This window comes from Pleurodeles waltl, chromosome 7 (genome assembly GCF_031143425.1).
Source record: "Pleurodeles waltl isolate 20211129_DDA chromosome 7, aPleWal1.hap1.20221129, whole genome shotgun sequence".
NCBI lineage: Eukaryota > Metazoa > Chordata > Amphibia > Caudata > Salamandridae > Pleurodeles > Pleurodeles waltl.
The window spans coordinates 967,788,086-967,805,828 of NC_090446.1; the positions used below are offsets into that span (position 1 = coordinate 967,788,086).

The window sequence follows — 17,743 nt, forward strand, 5'->3', positions numbered from 1 at the left end:
CCAGATTACACCCAAAGAAGGCTCCACATTCAAAAGGAGACAGGGAAGATCAGTACTCTCCCTCCGATCCGAATGAAACGAAAACTTGCCTCCCAAGAGAAAGACAAGCAGCCACAGGCAAAGGTGGCAAGACAAGTAACCCCGCCACCATCTCCACAACGCTCTCCACAACCATCACCGGTAGCCACTCCACCAATGATGCAGTCCCCAAGTCATACAGGGATGAGTCAGGATGATCCAGACGCATGGGATCTTTATGATGCGCCAGTGTCAGATAACAGTCCCGACTGTTATACAGCTAGACCGTCACCACCTGAGGACAGTACCACCTACACACAGGTGGTGTCAAGAGCAGCGGCGTTTCATAATGTCAGTCTGCATGCAGAGCCAATTGAAGACGACTTTCTATTTAACACACTGTCGTCCACACATAGCCAGTACCAGAGCCTCCCCATGCTACCTGGAATGCTAAAACACTCCAGACAAGTGTTTGAGGAGCCTGTGAAAGGAAGGGCCATTACTCCAAGGGTGGACAAAAAATATAAACCGCCACCAACAGACCCTGTGTACATCACACAACAGTTAACACCAGACTCAGTGGTAGTAGGGGCAGCGCGAAAGAGGGCAAACTCACACACCTCAGGAGATGCACCACCTCCAGACAAAGAGTCGTAAGTTGGACGCAGCGGGGAAAAGAGTGGCGGCACAAGCAGCCAACCAATGGCGCATTGCCAACTCACAGGCCTTGTTGGCGAGATATGATAGGGCTCATTGGGACGAAATGCAACATTTTATAGAACATTTGCCCAAGGAGTTCCAAAAGATAGCACAACAAGTTGTGGAGGAAGGACAGAGTATCTCGAACAATCAGATAGGTCAGCAATGGATGCAGCAGACACAGCTGCTAGGACTGTAAACACAGCAGTGACAATACGGAGACATGCATGGCTGCGTACATCTGGATTCAAGCCGGAAATACAACAAGCCGTGCTGAATATGCAATTTAACGGACAGCAGTTGTTTGGGCCGGAGGTGGACACTGCTATCGAAAAACTTAAAAAGGACACTGATACGGCAAAAGTCATGGGCGCACTCTACTCCCCACAGAGCAGAGGCACATTTTGGAAATCACAGTTTCGAGGGGGTTTTCGAGGACAAAGCACAGAACCCACAACCTCACAAACAAGGCCCACTTATCAGAGCCAATACCAGCGGGGAAGTTTTCGGGGACAATATAGAGGGGGACAGTTCCCAAAGAGTAGAGGGAAGTTCCAAAGTCCCAAAACTCCACAAAATAAACAGTGACTTCGGTGTCACAAATCCCCAACACATAACACCAGTGGGGGGGAGACTAACCAAGTTCTACAAAAACTGGGAGGAAATAACAGACACGTGGGTCCTAGCCATTATCAAGCATGGTTATTGCATAGAATTTCTAGAATTCCCTCCAAATGTCCCACCGAAAACACACAATATGTCAAAAAAACACATGGATCTTCTACAACTGGAGGTCCAGGCGTTGTTGCAAAAAGATGCAATAGAGTTGGTACCAATTCATCAGAGAGGAAGAGGAGTTTACTCACTGTACCTTCTCATACCCAAAAAAGACAAAACTCTAAGACCTATATTAGATCTCAGAACATTAAATATCTACATCAAATCAGATCACTTTCACATGGTGACACTGCAGGACGTAATCCCATTGCTCAAACAACAAGACTACATGATAACACTAGACCTAAAGGATGCATACTTCCATATACCGATATATCCTTCACACAGAAAGTACTTAAGGTTTGTATTCCAATGGGTACATTACCAATTCAAAGTGTTGCCATTCGGGATAACAACTGCGCCAAGAGTTTTTACAAAATGCCTGGCAGTAGTGGCTGCTCATATCAGAAGACAGCAAATACATGTGTTCCCGTACCTAGACGATTGGTTAATCAAAACCTACATGCAGGAACGGTGTTCACAACACACAATGTATGTCATAGAAACCCTTCACAAACTAGGTTTCTCACTCAACTACAAGTCACACCTTCAGCCATGTCAAACACAACAATACTTAGGAGCGACAATCAACACAACAAAAGGGATTGCCACTCCAAGTCCACAAAGGGTACAGGCATTTCACAATGTAATACAGGCCATGCACCCAAAACAAAAGATACAAGTCAAGATAGTGATGAAACTACTAGGCATGATGTCCTCATGCATAGCCATTGTCCCAAACGCAAGATTGCATATGCGGCCTAACAGTGCCTAGCATCACAATGGTCACAGGCACAGGGTCAACTTCAAGATCTAGTGTTGATAGACCACCAAACATACACCTCGCTTCAATGGTGGAACACTATAAATTTAAACAAAGGCCGGCCTTTTCAAGACCCAGTGCTTCAATACGTAATAACAACGGATGCCTCCATGATAGGGTGGGGAGCACACCTCAACCAACACAGCATCCAAGGACAATGGGACACTCAGCAGAGACAGTTTCACATAAATCACTTAGAACTACTGGCAGTATTTCTAGTGCTGAAAGCATTTCAACCTATAATAATCCACAAACACATTCTTGTCAAAACAGACAACATGACAACGATGTATTATCTGAACAAACAGGGAGGAACACACTCCACACAGTTGTGTCTCCTGGCACAGAAAATATGGCATTGGGCAATTCACAACCACATTCGCCTAATAGCACAGTTCATTCCAGGAATTCAGAACCAGTTAGCAGACAATCTCTCTCGGGATCACCAACAGATCCACGAATGGGTGATTCAACCCCAAATACTAAACACTTCCTTCCAAAGATGGGGAACACCACAAATAGACCTATTTGCAACAAAAGAAAACGCAAAATGCCAAAACTTCGCATCCAGGTACCCACAGGATCAGTCTCAGGGCAATGCGTTATGGATGAGTTGGTCAGGGATATTTGCATACACTTTTCCCCCTCTCCCACTCCTTCCATATCTAGTAAACAAATTGAGTCAAAACAAACTCAAACTCATACTAATAGCACCAACTTGGGCAAGGCAACCTTGGTACACAACACTACTAGACTTCTCAGTAGTGCCTCATGTCAAACTACCAAACAGATCAGATCTGTTAACGCAACACAAACAACAGATCAGACACCCAAATCCAGCATCGCTGAATCTAGCAATTTGGCTCCTGAAGTCTTAGAATTCGGACATCTAGACCTTACACAGGAATGTATGGAGGTCATAAAACAAGCTAGAAAACCAACCACAAGACATTGCTATGCAAATAAGTGGAAAAGATTTGTCTATTACTGCCATAATAAACAAATTCAACCCTTACACGCATCTGCTAAAGACATCGTCCGCTACCTACTGCACTTACAAAAGTCTAAACTAGCCTTTTCATCCATTAAAATACATCTCACCGCAATTTCAGCTTATCTGCAAATTACGCTCTCAACTTCACTATTTAGGATCCCAGTCATAAAGGCTTTTATGGAGGGCCTGAAAAGAATTATCCCACCAAGAACACCACCAGTTCCTTCGTGGAACCTCAACATTGTCCTAACAAGGCTCATGGGTCCACCGTTTGAACCCATGCACTCATGTGAGATACAATACTGAACATGGAAAGTAGCATTTCAAATTGCCATCACATCTCTAAGAGGAGTAAGTGAAATACAGGCATTTACCATACAAGAACCCTTTATTCAGATACACAAGCATAAAGTAGTTTTACAAACAAATCCTAAGTTCTTACCAAAAGTCATATCACCGTTCCACTTAAATCAAACAGTAGAACTACCAGTGTTCTTTCCAGACCCAGATTCTGTAGCTGAAAGAGCACTACATACATTAGACATCAAAAGAGCATTAATGTACTACATTGACAGAACAAAACAAATTCGAAAAACAAAACAATTGTTTGTTGCTTTCCAAAAACCTCATACAGGGAATCCAATATCCAAACAAGGCATTGCCAGATGGATAGTTAAATGCATTCAAACCTGTTATCTCAAAGCAAAAAGAGAACTGCCTATAACACCAAAGGCATACTCCACTAGAAAGAAAGGTGCTACCATGGCCTTTCTAGGAAACATTCCAATGACTGAAATATGTAAGGCAGCCACATGGTCTATGCCTCATACATTTACCAAGCATTACTGCGTGGATGTGTTAACAACACAGCAAGCCACAGTAGGACAAGCAGTACTACAAACTTTATTTCAAACAACTTCAACTCCTACAGGCTGAGCCACCGCTTTTGGGGACATAACTGCTTACTAGTCTATGCAAAGCATGTGTATCTGCAGCTACACAAGCCATTGAACGGAAAATGTCACTTACCCAGTGTACATCTGTTCGTGGCATGAGACGCTGCAGATTCACATGCGCCCGCCCGCCTCCCCGGGAGCCTGTAGCCGTTTGAAGTTTATCTTGAACATTTGTAAATTTGTAAATATATCGCTTTAAACCACATTATGTACATACATATTTACTCCATTGCATGGGCACTATTACTATAATACACAACTCCTACCTCACCCCTGCGGGGAAAACAATCTAAGGTGGAGTCGACGCCCATGCGCAATGGAGCCGAAAGGGGAGGAGTCCCTCGATCTCGTGACTCAAAGACTTCTTCGAAGAAAACAACTTGTAACACTCCGAGCCCAACACTAGATGGTGGGATGTGCAAAGCATGTGAATCTGCAGCGTCTCATCCCACGAACAGATGTACACTGGGTAAGTGACATTTTTCATATATATATATATATATATATATATATATATATATATATATATATATATATATATACACACACACACACACACACAGCCATATAGCCATTGAATTAATTAGATCAACCAATGATATCTTATATAACATGAAGCGATTCCCCCAAGTCACTGCATCAAATGTGCACAACCATTACTCGAATCACCGGGTTGAGAAGAATCTCACATGGGTCTTGTGGTTTAAGGTGTGTCCACTGCTAGGTAACATACTTGATTAATTGCCTTTACAAATGCACAGTGTACCCCCTGAAAGTTCAGGTTTTGAAACCACTGTAGGAACAGAGAATAACAATGTAGATAAATGCACGCATCTGGTCAATATCTAACCATTAGGAAGAAAATGTCACCGTCACTTGGGAAAGAAATTAGGGGTGTGAAAATTAACAGTTTCAACTTAAAGCTGTGTTTGATGCAAACATGGCTGTTCTGAAAGAGCAAAAAGCTGCAGCCATTATCGGGCATCAGTTTGACAGATAGGAGTTCCCTAAAGAAGTATTTTAAATGAGACAACTGGAAGCCGTGGTGAGCTCTTCTGGACCTCTAATGTGTTAGCACATTTCTGGGTTGGATAATCTCTTAATCACACCCCTTTAGGAACTGGGCATGAAAGCGGTGCAGGGTCAATTTAAACAACTGGCTTTGTTTATAACCAGGTCCTCTTAAGTCCATAATTTACCTAGAGGTTTTCAATGGAGATTAAAGTTTTTTTCTGTTAATAGGATACAGTAGAAGTAAGACATCTTCTGCTTGGTGTTTGTGTCAGGACAGTCCTTGACATCTGCTCAGACATAATACTGCCTCACCTGAAGTGACGACCGTCGCTGCTAGATTGTGGTATGTGATACATGAGAGCAGAAACAGTCTCAGTAGCAGGCACTGGAGCAGCAGTGCATGCTGTGCGGGTACCTCTGCACAGGACCAGCACTGACACACCTTTCGGAAAGAGAAGGCAGCGGGTGTATCTGAGCGGAGCAATGCGAGGTGCACTCTCGTGGCAGGATCACCCATAGCTCCGGTTGTAGTGACTATGGCACCCCAGTCACCGCCAGCTCAATCCCATTTCTAAACTTCCTATGCCTGCAGATCAAGCTGCTCCAAAACAAGCACCACTCAGTTCAATTTGAGGTACTAGACTGTGCCTTGCTCTGTGCTGGTGTCTAGGGGTGGAGGCAATGTAGACCCATTATTTACCTCTCTATCACTTCCATGGCCCAAGATGGCTTCAGTATTACTGCCTTAGTATTCCGTGTTTTGACTTTAAATTGCAGCAGCGGCATGTTTAAGAAGAGGGCTTTGGGCACAGGCAAGTTTTTTTATTTACAAATTACGCACTGGAAAAAACACAATGCCCTCAGTGACAAAATTAACATTTTATCTAGCAAGCGATCACCCCAGCCAGCCTGCTGATAAGCATGAGTTATTGCCCTGCATGCAGCCTGGTGCCCTCCAGCCAGACAAAGCTAATTAAACTATGACCTGCTGTAACTCCTGAAAAAGCACAAACCTTATTCATGGGGATTTTTCTCTTCTGGATGCTGCTTGTCCTGCACTACTGCAAAGGCAAGCAGAGAAAACTGCGCACTTTGTAAACGTGTGTACGCGGTGGAAAAATACATTGTGTGTGCGTGCACGTTAAAGGGAACATTGCCCCTAAGCTATGCCCTAGGTAACCCATAGGGCAGGGTGCTGTGTAGGCAAAAGGCAGGACATGTACCTGTGTAGTTTACATGTCCTGGTTGTGTAAAACTCCTAAATTCGTGTTTACACTGCTGTGAGGCCTGCTCCCTTCATAGGCTAACATTGTGGCCGCCCTCATACATTGTTTAAGTGGTAGCTGCTGATCTGAAAGGAGTAGGAAGGTCATCTTTAGTATGGCCAGAATGGTGATACAAAGTCCTGCTGACTGGTGAAGTTGGATTCAATATTACTATTTTAGAAATGCCACTTTTAGAAAGTGAGCATTTCTCTGTACTTAAATCCTTCTGTGCCTCACAATCCACGTCTGGCTGAGGTTAGTTGACAGCTCCCTTGTGCATTCACTCAGACACCCCCCAAATACAGGATACTCAGCCTCACTTGCATACAACTGCATTTTGAATGGGTCTTCCTGGGATGGGAGGGTGAAGGGCCTGACGCTTGCATGTCAAAGGACAGTAGCCTGCCCTCACACAAAAGACTGTCACACCCCCTACTGGGACCCTGGCAGACAGGATTGAACTGAAAGGGTACCTGGTGCACTTCTAAACCACTCTTTGAAGTCTTCCCCCACTTCAAAGGCACATTTGGGTATTTAGACAGGGCCTCTGCCCCTACCAATTCAGACACTTCCTGGAGAAGAAACTTGAACCAGAACCTTCATCCTGCCAAGAAGAACTGCCTGGCTGTCCAAAGGACTCACCTGTATGCTTTCTGTGAAGGACTGCTGCCTTGCTGCTCTCTGGCTGTGGTGAAGAAGTGCTCTCCAAGGGCTTGGATAGAGCTTGCCTCCTGTTACCTGAAGTCTCAGGACCAAAAAGACTTCATTTCTACAAGAAGGACTCCTTGTGCGGTGAAATTCGCCGCACAGCCTGCCATAAATGACGCACAGCCTGCACTGTGGTGAATAATTCACTGCACGCCTAACCGGAATGACGCAGCCTGACTTCGCATCAAGAAGATCGACGCAGCACCAGCGTAGCGACTGGAAATTCAACGCACAGCCCACCGGATTGACGTAGCCCAACTTCCAGAGAGGAATTGACGCAGCGCCTGCCGTGCGGTAGAATATTTGACGCATTGTCCACCAAATTGACAATGCTCCTGTCACTTTGTCCTGCCAGTGCAGGAAATCCACACATCATCCCCAGGCGTCCAAAAACCCCACAACCCGAAGAGGATCCACAACCGAGCGCCGGAAATCGACGCACAGCCGTCCCTGCGTGAAAACTAAACGACGCATCGCCGTGTGCGGCCTGAGAAATCGACGCACACCCCTTTGTTCCCTCGCATCTCATCCTCTGCGGTACTTTGCAGAGATTTTGCACGCTAATCAGGTACCTTGTGCTTGAAAGAGACTTTGATTGCTTTTAAAAGACTTAAGACACTTTATATCACTTTTACAGTGATATCTGAACATATACTTATTGCATTTTAATCGTTTTGACCTGCATTTATTCAGAAAAATATGATATATTTTTCTAAACACTGTGTGGTGTATTTTGTGGTGCTATGTGGTGTTTATTGTATGATTTATTGCACAAATACTTTACACATTGCCTGCTAAGTTAAGCCTGACTGCTCAGTGCCAAGCTACCAGAGGGTGGGCACAGGATAATTTGGATTGTGTGTGATTTACCCTGACTAGTGCTTGAACAGGGGGTAACCTGACTGCCACCCAAAAACCCCATTTCTTACACCCAGTAAGCATCTGCTTGTGGCATGTAGCACTGTAGATTCACATGTACCCGCCCTCCTCCCCGCATAACTGTGGCCGTTGCAGTCTCTTTACCATAACAGCTATATTCATTTGCATCGACTTCTGTCTACACTTATACTGCGCTCCGTTCTCAACCACCTGCGGGAAAAAAATCTTACAATGGAGTTGATGCCCATGCACATTACCAGCAAGATGATGAGTCACTACACCTAGTGACTTCAAAGGCTTTTGGAAGAAAAACTACTTCCAACCTTCCGGACCCAACACAAGAAGGCAGAAATGTGCAGAGCATGTGAATCTACAGCACTACATGCCACAAGCAATGCTTACTGGGTAAGTAACATTCTTTCTTTTGGGTGTAGTTGTGACTTATGAAAGGAGAAATTACAGTTACCTCTCACTTGGCATGGTTAATAGTCAGAGTAGTCAGGCTCGGGGACAGTCAGCAATCTCGTAATTCTATGAACAGTGGGCATTTCTGAGACCTGCAGACAGGGATTCCAGAACTTTCCTTCACAAAGTGTAAGGAATATATGTGGTTTTAAACACAGTTTGAGGCTTGCTTTTTCCTGTTTATTTTCATGATCTTTTTTTATGTCAACTATTAGTTTCTTTGGAAAAACCATGAATGATTTGTTCAAATGACCCCTGTTGAATCCAGAATGTTGTCTACTTTTCAGAAATGTATAGCTATCTGGTTTCACCAATGAGTTTCACAACTCTTCCCATCACAAACTGCAAACCGGTAGAAACCACAAAAGTATGTAAACATCGATTACCACTTGGACAAATGCAAAAACTGTGGTGTCAAATAAAAACCACTTTCTTGGCTTACTTGAAGTCTGGAACGTGTTAATTAGCGAAAAGCACAAAGGTTGGGAATCATGAAACAAACCAACATAGCTTCGCCCTCATAGTATTAATGAATATTTCAAACAAACATATCTAGAAATCGCATTACTTTTATACTGTACATTTTCTTCACACAGGCATTGGAAGGAGACACATGACTGTAAGCGAATCTATTGATAATAGGAGCTGAGCCCTAGTTCTCATGAGAAAACAGTTGAAAGATCTTTAGGAAGAGAGAGACAGCAGATGTTTCTCCCTCAGATGGTCCTATAGCTCAGACTTTTATCAGGAAGACAAAGAAAATAGTAGAAAACAATCTAACTGGCTCAAGCTGAGCTCTTTGCCAAAAAATCATTATGGTTGGTAACTTATGATAGGAAACTTTGAGAACTGTAGAATCTTTTCCTGAAACCCAAAGCCAGCATGACTAGAATCCCACCTTCCAAAGAGCAGTGTGTTAACCTTTCCACTTTTTTTCTTTTTGAGGAAAACGTGGCTATAATCCAACAACCATTTACAGACATGGGTCCAGATGTACAATGAGAAGGAATAGCGATTTCATCAGAATTGCTATTTGGAAATCTTTATTTCTTATGTATGAAACACTTTCTTTCATAATTGCAATTCCCAATGGGTCCCAAATCGATCGCTCTAGTGAATGCTAATCAAGTAGGTCGCAATTTGCGACCCATTAGGGAATGCTGCCATCAGAGGGATGCTATTTGGAAAAAAAAACAGGAGACACGGAAGATCTTCCGTGTCTCCCCCCACCCACCCGTTTGTGATGTCAGCACGCTGCGAGGCACGTTGATGTCACTATCAGTTTTCTCTGCTGGAGCTGTAAGCGGCCTTGCGGACGCTTTCTCCTCCAGTGAGGAAAACTGGAACAAACTGACCTCCCAGATGTTCTGGAAAGCCTTGTTTTGAAAGGGGTAATTTTCCACTTTCAAATAAGGTCCTCCTGAACCGGTTTCCTGGCCCTCTGCGATCGAGGGCCTGGAAACCCCACTAGACACCAGGGACTTCACTTGGGGGGGGGGGGGGGGGTTGGCCCCCTCAGAAAATGGAAAAAATTTATAGGTTTGCTAGGTTTCCTTAGGTGCCGGCTGAGCTAAAGGCCAAAGACCACAGCTAAGCACTTTGCAAAAAACAGGTTATTTTCTTTGGGAAAATGTGATGTGTCCATGTTGTGTTTTGGGGCATTTTCTGTCGCAGGCACTAGGCTTACCCACACAAGTGTGGTACCCTTTTTATCGGGAGACTTGGGGGGAATGCTGGGTGGAAGGAAGTTTGTGACTCCTCTCCGATTCCAGAACTTTGCAGCACTGAAATCTGAGGGAAAAGTGTTTGTTTTGTTGAATTTTTAGGTTTGCAAAGGATTCTGGGTAACAGAACCTGGTGAGAGCCCCACAAGACACCCCATGCTTGATTCCCCTATGTGTCTAGTTTTCAAACATGCACTGGTTTGGTAAGTTTCCCTAGGTGCTGGCTGAGCTAGAGGCCAAAATCCACAGCTAGGCACTTTCCAAAAAACACGTCAGATTTCAATGTAAAAATGTGTTGTGTCCATGTTGTGTTTACTGTCGCGGGCATTAGGCCTACCCACACAAGCCAGGTACCATTTTTATTGGTAGACTTTGGGGAACACAGAATAGCAGAACAAGTGTTATTAGCCCTTGTGTTTCTATACATTTTTTACTTCCAAATGTAAGATAGTGTGTAAAAACAGACATCTATTTGAGAAATGCTGTAATTCTCCTGCTAGTATGGGCACCCCGGAATTCAGAGATGTGCAAATAACCATTGCTTCTCAATACCTTATCTTGTGCCCATTTTGGAAATACAAAGGTTTCCTTGATACCTATTTTTCACTCTTAATATTACCAAATTAATTGCTGTACAGCCGGTATAGAATGAAACCCCATTGCAAGGTGCTGCTCCTTTATTCGCTCTGTCTTGGCTCTGTGTACCTAGGGTTCTTGTCAGAATGTATTTCCAATACCTGCAGGTAGTTCAACATGTCGAACATGGTTCTTCAGGACCCATGTTGACATTAGTCAGAACACTTAAAGAACTGCACCTGCTGCCAGTTAAAAAACATATCATGTTTAAATATCTAGTAAGTGCCCATTGCGCTTTCTACAAAACTTCTCGTAAAATATCATAATGCTAGGTTTTGGCATTATCAACCCATCAGAGCATTAAGATCCACTGATGCCAGGCTGCTAAAGATCCCGACATTCAGGCTAGAGACACATGGAGGCCGCTGTTTCACCTATCCTGCCACCAAAGTCTGGAACGAGCACCCACTTTCATTATGTCATCAGGCAAAGGAAAGCCAGTCATGAAAACAACTAAAAACATGGATCTTCAGCTCTTAATATCTGTGCCTTCTCGCATGCTTATACGACATTGATGCCTGGATGGCAGCTGTGAGCTCTACAAATCTGATATGAATGATTGATTGAGCTGACAGGATTCTAACTTTCTCGCCTGCGAGTGCTAAGGTGAAAACTAGGATTAGGCTTTCACAGACCAGATGGAAGTCCTGCTATTTTGGTGTAGTAACATATGAGCACATTGTAAGTATGGTTTGAAAACAACTTGGGTGTTGAAAAGCAGCATTATAGTATAAATAGTATTTGTACTTTCACACTGTTTTTTTTTTTTTTTACTCTGATTTTAGCGCTAGCATACATTCTGTGTTTTTTAGCACAAACGTTTGCATTTTGGTGATTCTGAAGCATGTCACACATGGTAGGACGAATTTTACATCATATGAGCAATAAAGGAGACAATTGACGACGTTATAACTGTACACTTTATTATTGCACTATTCACAGCACGAGGCAAAGATGAATGAAAATCCGGTCACCAGTATAGCTTAGAGAGTGGCACTACAATCATTTGACCCCCAAGAATGCAAACACAGTATACCATGTAACTCTGTAGAACCCTCTACCCTACATCCCCAAATTCGTCATCATAATCATGATCATAATCATGTGTCTCATGAATGCTGTGCGACTGAGTGGAAATATACATGCGGCGTGGAATTTATGTGTGCCAGTATCTTAAGCGGGATCGGATATGAGTGTTCAGGTGCATTGTGGATGATGTGATGGAAGGTATCAGCGGTAGCAGAGGGTTGTCTGTGTTTAGTAAGGACTGGTGGTGTAGAACTGAAGGAGAATGGACAGTCACCGGTGTCGGGATCATGGGAATGTGGTAAAGGTTCCCATATTCCACCTTTTGAGACCTTGGATTAAAGCAGTGTGTCCCGTCCCGTTGCAATGGAGTGCTTATGTGTACCCCGGCACTCCTCACTCCGCAGGGCGCCGCTTTCACCTGTGCTCCAACGCAACACTTCATCTCACCGCTGAGAGACCAGGGCGCTAGCATACCTTTTAGAAAAAAATATGCTCTTTCACAGCACTATATCCCATCCTCCTAAAAAAAACAACACTCAAAATACTGAAGTATGCCATATTTTGCCTCTAATCTTCGTTGTAAGCGCTGTGCTTTCATCATTTCCAATTTGCAGGCCTCTTATTCTACCCTTCACAGCTCTTGAATGGTTGATATTCTGCTTTATTTACATAACTAACAATTGCTCAACTAGCGCTGCAACCACCTTTCCTTGTTCATAAAATGTAGCGGTCTTCCATCATGCTGAATGACTTAAACTTCTTTGCAGCGACTCTACCTTCCACAGTATAACATGCTATTGTTCCCACCGCCTCGCTCCTCTGCTCTCCTGATGGTTTCCCAGCAGTCCCTGGGACATCAGCAAAGGCTCCCCCATGCAATCCTGGTGCTGCCCTCATGTTATAACTAGCATGAGACCAGTGCCAGGATTTGTTTGAACGGCTTGGTCCACCACTCAGACACTGCATGGGAGTCTGCACAGTTTCTCCAAGGAGCCTAAGTGTGCATGTCTGTTTGGCTGGCCTACAAACATGCGCACTTAGGTACACTACGCTCCCCCCTCCCCTCTCTCCTCTCCCATGGCCCAGCCCGGCATCTCCTTGCACATACTGCCTGAGCCAGCAGCTGAAAAATAAAACAATAATGAAATATCGTTTTAGTGGGGCGACGCTCTTTCACTATTGCGGATGAGCTGCCCCTGGGTGGAAGTTATGAATGATTAACAACATGGGTGTAGAACACTTTGTAAGAGACAATGCTGGGGGAAAGAGGAGCTTTCTTGATGGTTATGCTGCCAAAGAAGGTATGAAGGATTCAACAATTATCCAACAATCTAGTCATGGGTGCAGGAAGAGAATTATCAAATATTTGATCCACATCTTAAACGGGTGACAAACTATGGGTGGAAAATATATTGCATTCAGCATTGTCATCAGTGTGAACCCAGCTATGGAGAGCAGTTGTTTGCATGTGCTTGTTGCAACCTCCTACACTGGGAGCTTTAGCTAGTAAAACTTATGGTAAAGATAGTATTTCTGTCCAGTAACCTTTCAGTTTAGGATATTTTCCCTTATATTCCACTACAGAAGCCTGGCAACACTGAAAATCTGAAAGAAAAGGATGAAAAGAACAAAAAGAACAAAAATAAACCTGAATCTTGTGAAAGGTACGGTCATTGCAGCCTGGATAGCGCACGTCTATGTTAATGTTGTACTGTGTTTTATTTCTTGTAGGAATATGTGCTTATTCAATCACACGCTTTGTTTTTCCTCATATTGCTATCACCTTCAAGAATTGGCCTTTTCTGCTGTAAGTGGTCTGAGTGATTGTGCTGAGAGCAGAACTATGTTCAGTTGCACACAAATGCAGCAGTGGTTGTGTTATCAAGCCTACTCTGTGTCTGCTTTTGTTAAGTGGTGGAATGTCTGACTTCTCTTTTAAACCATGAGCATTTGCTTCTAGTGACTTTGCACGCAAACTCAACAGTGAGCTTATGCGGAGCTTGGCAAGTCATCCAGGATGAGGAAGAGCATTGTACCCAAGCCCATAAGGCAGTGCATCACTAATTCTTCTGAAACAGAAATAGGTGTAAACACTCACCTTTTTTGCATGCCTTTGAACAGATGCATACAATTATTGTCTTGCATTTACACAGGTCGTTGAATTTTGAACATCCTGTCACCGTATACTTCCATGCAATCATATCAAACGATTTTAAAGTTGATCCCGAAAAACATAAAGTGGTGATCAGAGCAGGCGGGATCCACGGTTATCAAGACTGGAGAGATGACGTCTGCGAGATGCACTGCTCAAAGTGAGTGTTTTCCTTTCAGTGTTATTGCACGTATTTAGGGAAACTATGTCAGCGCTCATTTTTAAAATTTTGGACTGCTGAAAAAACAGTGATAGTAGAACTGATTTAGATCTTGCCTTTCAGAAGAAGTTTTGAGTGGTGTTATGTGGTGTTTAAAAGGTGTATGACACCGTCTCAGTCCACAAAATATATTTTTAGAAGTAGTGATGCCTTGTTTTGCACTAACCAACAGCCCTGTTTGTAAAGAGTTTCTTTCCAGTAGTTGGGACGTGCTCTTGAAATCAGAGTGTCACCTCTACTCGTAGAAAAATCCTAGTTACTCATTAGCTTGCAAGACAGCCCACGTCCCTACCTCAAGTATGCATCCTTGCACTAATAATTTTCAGTATAGAAAGCATAATTGGCTCGCTACGAGACACAAACGGTGTTTATCCCAAAGTCCCACAGGCCTAAAAAAGCCACCAACTTGAAAGTGAGGCTCGCACAATTTATATTATAGACAATAAAAGAGCAGACCTCTTCCGTCACTCCACCCATTCCTTCTCCACCACCAAACAGCTTGCAAGTCATATTTTCAAAGCTACACTCGTTTCTTTCATAAATATAAGAAAAAGAAGATGGTAAACTCAGTGTATTGATATGACTTTGTCTGTCTTCTAATGCGATAGAATCACATGGAGATGGTAATAGCGAAGATAAAGGTCTTCTATGCAGACTCTTTGTCATTTTTCCCAAAACAGCAATCATACCTATGGGAATAACTGAATGAAGATACTAATCTTTTTATTTATTTATATTGCTCGAAAATGTCCCAGGGTTCTGCAGTAGTGTTGCTTTTAGGCACTAGTACTAAACAACGAGTGCTAGAGAGGTAAAACGGATAGGAGTAGGAAGAGAGTAATGTTGGTGACATACAAAAGACCTAAAATAACATATGTAAAAAAAAACAGACACTCAGGAAAGCTTACAAAACTCTAATATATGTTGAAAGCAAAAATAGGCTAGCAAACATCAAAAATATTTTAAGTGCGATTCAAAATGTTTGAGGAAGAGCACTTCACCATCTCAGCAGTTGGATCCCATAAGGGCAAATTCTGTATATTTTCATGCTATTTTTTGTTCTTTTTTTTTCAAGTTTTTTTCTCAGTGTAGTAAGTGAAAGGCCAGAACACATGATCTTATTGAAACTGAAGATGGACATTAAAGAGTTGGTGCTTAGCTCTCTTGTGGGAGCAATGCGAGAAGGCCTTGTAAATACAGCGAGCTATGGTAAAAAGCTTACTGACCTGAATCTGCAGTTCACTCTTGACTATGCCAATTTCAAGAGAAGGCTACACCTATTCGAACAATGAGGCTAAATGTGCAAAGTACAGCACTGTAAAACAATACAGCAGTTCATTTATGTTGGACCTGGCTTTTTGACGGGGTCATCCCCAAACTTTTTGCCTCCTTCCTCCTATTTTTTTCTGACCTGTTGTTGTTGGCTTTTGACCTCTGGGCACTTTACCACTGCTAACCATTGCTAAAGTGCATATGCTCTCTGTGTAAATTGTACTATTGATTGTTTTTTCCATGATTGGCTATTTAATTTACTTATAAGTCCCTAGTAGAGTGCACTATATGTGCCTAGGGCCTGTAGATTAAATGCTGCTAGTGGGCCTGCAGCACTGGTTGTGCCACCCACTTCAGTAGCCCCTTAACCCTGTCTCAGGCCTGCCATTGCAAGGCCTGTGTGTGCAGTTTCACTGCCACTTCGACTTGGCATTTAAAAGTACTTGCCAAGCCTAGAACTCCCCTTTTTCTACATATAAGTCATCCCTAATGTGTGCCCTAGGTAACCCCTCGAGCAGGGTGCTGTGTAGGTAAAAGGCAGGACATGTACCTGTGTAGTTATATGTCCTGGTAGTGTAAAACTCCTAAATTCGTTTTTACACTACTGTGAGGCCTGTTCCCTTCATAGGCTAACATTAGGGCTGCCCTCATACACTGTTGAAGTGGCAGCTGCTGATCTGAAAGGAGCAGGAAGGTCATATTTAGTATGGCCAGAATGGTAATATAAAGTCCTGCTGACTGGTGAAGTCGGATTTAATATTACTATTCTAGAAATGCCACTTTTAGAAAGTGAGCATTTCTTTGCACTAAAATCTTGTTGTGCCCTTCAATCCATGTCTGGCTAGGTTTAGTTGACAGCTCCTTGTGCATTCACTCAGACACACCCCAAACACAGGGTACTCAGCCTCACTTGCATACATCTGCATTTTGAATGGGTCTTCCTGGGCTGGGAGGGTGGAGGGCCTGCCCTCATACAAAGGACTGCCACACCCCCTACTGGGACTCTGGCAGACAGGATTGAACTGAAAGGGGGCTTGGTGCATTTCTTAGACACTCTTTGAAGTCACCCCCACTTCAAAGGCACAACTTAGAATAAAACAGGTCCTCTGCCCTACCTCATCAGACACTTGCTGGAGAAGAAACCTGAACCAGAAACCACATCCTGCCAAGAAGAACTGCCTGGCTGCTCAAAGGACTCACCTGTCTGCTTTTCTACAAAGGACTGCTTTGCTGCCTTGCTGTTGGCCTGCTGCCTTGCTGAACTCTTGTCTGGCTGTAAAAGTGCTCTCCAAGGGCTTGGATAGAGCTTGCCTCCTGTTCCCTGAAGTCTCAGGACCAAAAAGACTTCTCTCTTCCACTTGGACGCTCTGTGCGGCGAAATTTTCGACGCACAGCTTGTTCCGCGGCAAGAAAAATGCCGCACACCGACGCTGATCGACGCAACGCCTTCGGGACGACCGAAACTTTGACGCACGGCCTCGCAAGGACAACGGCGCCCGACTCCCAAAGAGAAATCGACGTGACGCCTGCCGTGAGATCGAAACTTCGACGCGCAGCCCCGCAGAACAACGCGCAGCCGGAAAACAAGCAGGAAAATCCAGGCACAGACCCGGGACATCTGGTACTCCCCGCGATCCACAGAAAGAGACTGTCTGCGCGACGGAAAACCACGCACGACTTCCCGCGTGGAAAATAACGACGCAAGTCCGTGTGTGCTGAGGAGAAATCGACGCACACACCAGTTTTCCACATATCTCTTCTCCTGTGGCCCTCTGAGGAGATTTTCCACCAGAAACCAGGTACTTTGTGTTTGAAAGAGACTTTGTTTGCTTTCTAAAGACTTAAGACACTTTATATCACTTTTCAGTGATATCTTTACAAATTCATATTGCAACTTTGATAGTTTTGACCTGAAAATACCCAGATAAATATTATATATTTTTCTAAACACTGTGTGGTGTATTTTTGTGGTGTTATACTATGGTGTTGTATGATTTATTGCACAAATGCTTTACACATTGCCTTCTAAGTTAAGCCTGACTGCTCGTGCCAAGCTACCAGAGGGTGGGTACAGGCTGATTTTGGATTGTGTGTGACTTACCCTGACTAGAG

At 43.7% G+C, this 17,743-nt stretch overlaps 1 protein-coding gene across 2 annotated transcripts in view; it reads left to right on the plus strand.

Annotated features, from left to right (window-relative positions):
• Positions 1–17,743, plus strand: part of RNF213 (ring finger protein 213) — a 1,978,231-nt gene that overhangs the window by 262,852 nt on the left and 1,697,636 nt on the right. For both annotated transcript variants that reach the window (XM_069199724.1, XM_069199725.1), the window contains exons 4-5: positions 13,572–13,651; positions 14,141–14,299. In XM_069199724.1, coding sequence (XP_069055825.1) covers positions 13,572–13,651; positions 14,141–14,299 — 239 coding nt within the window. The remainder of the gene's footprint in view (positions 1–13,571; positions 13,652–14,140; positions 14,300–17,743) is intronic.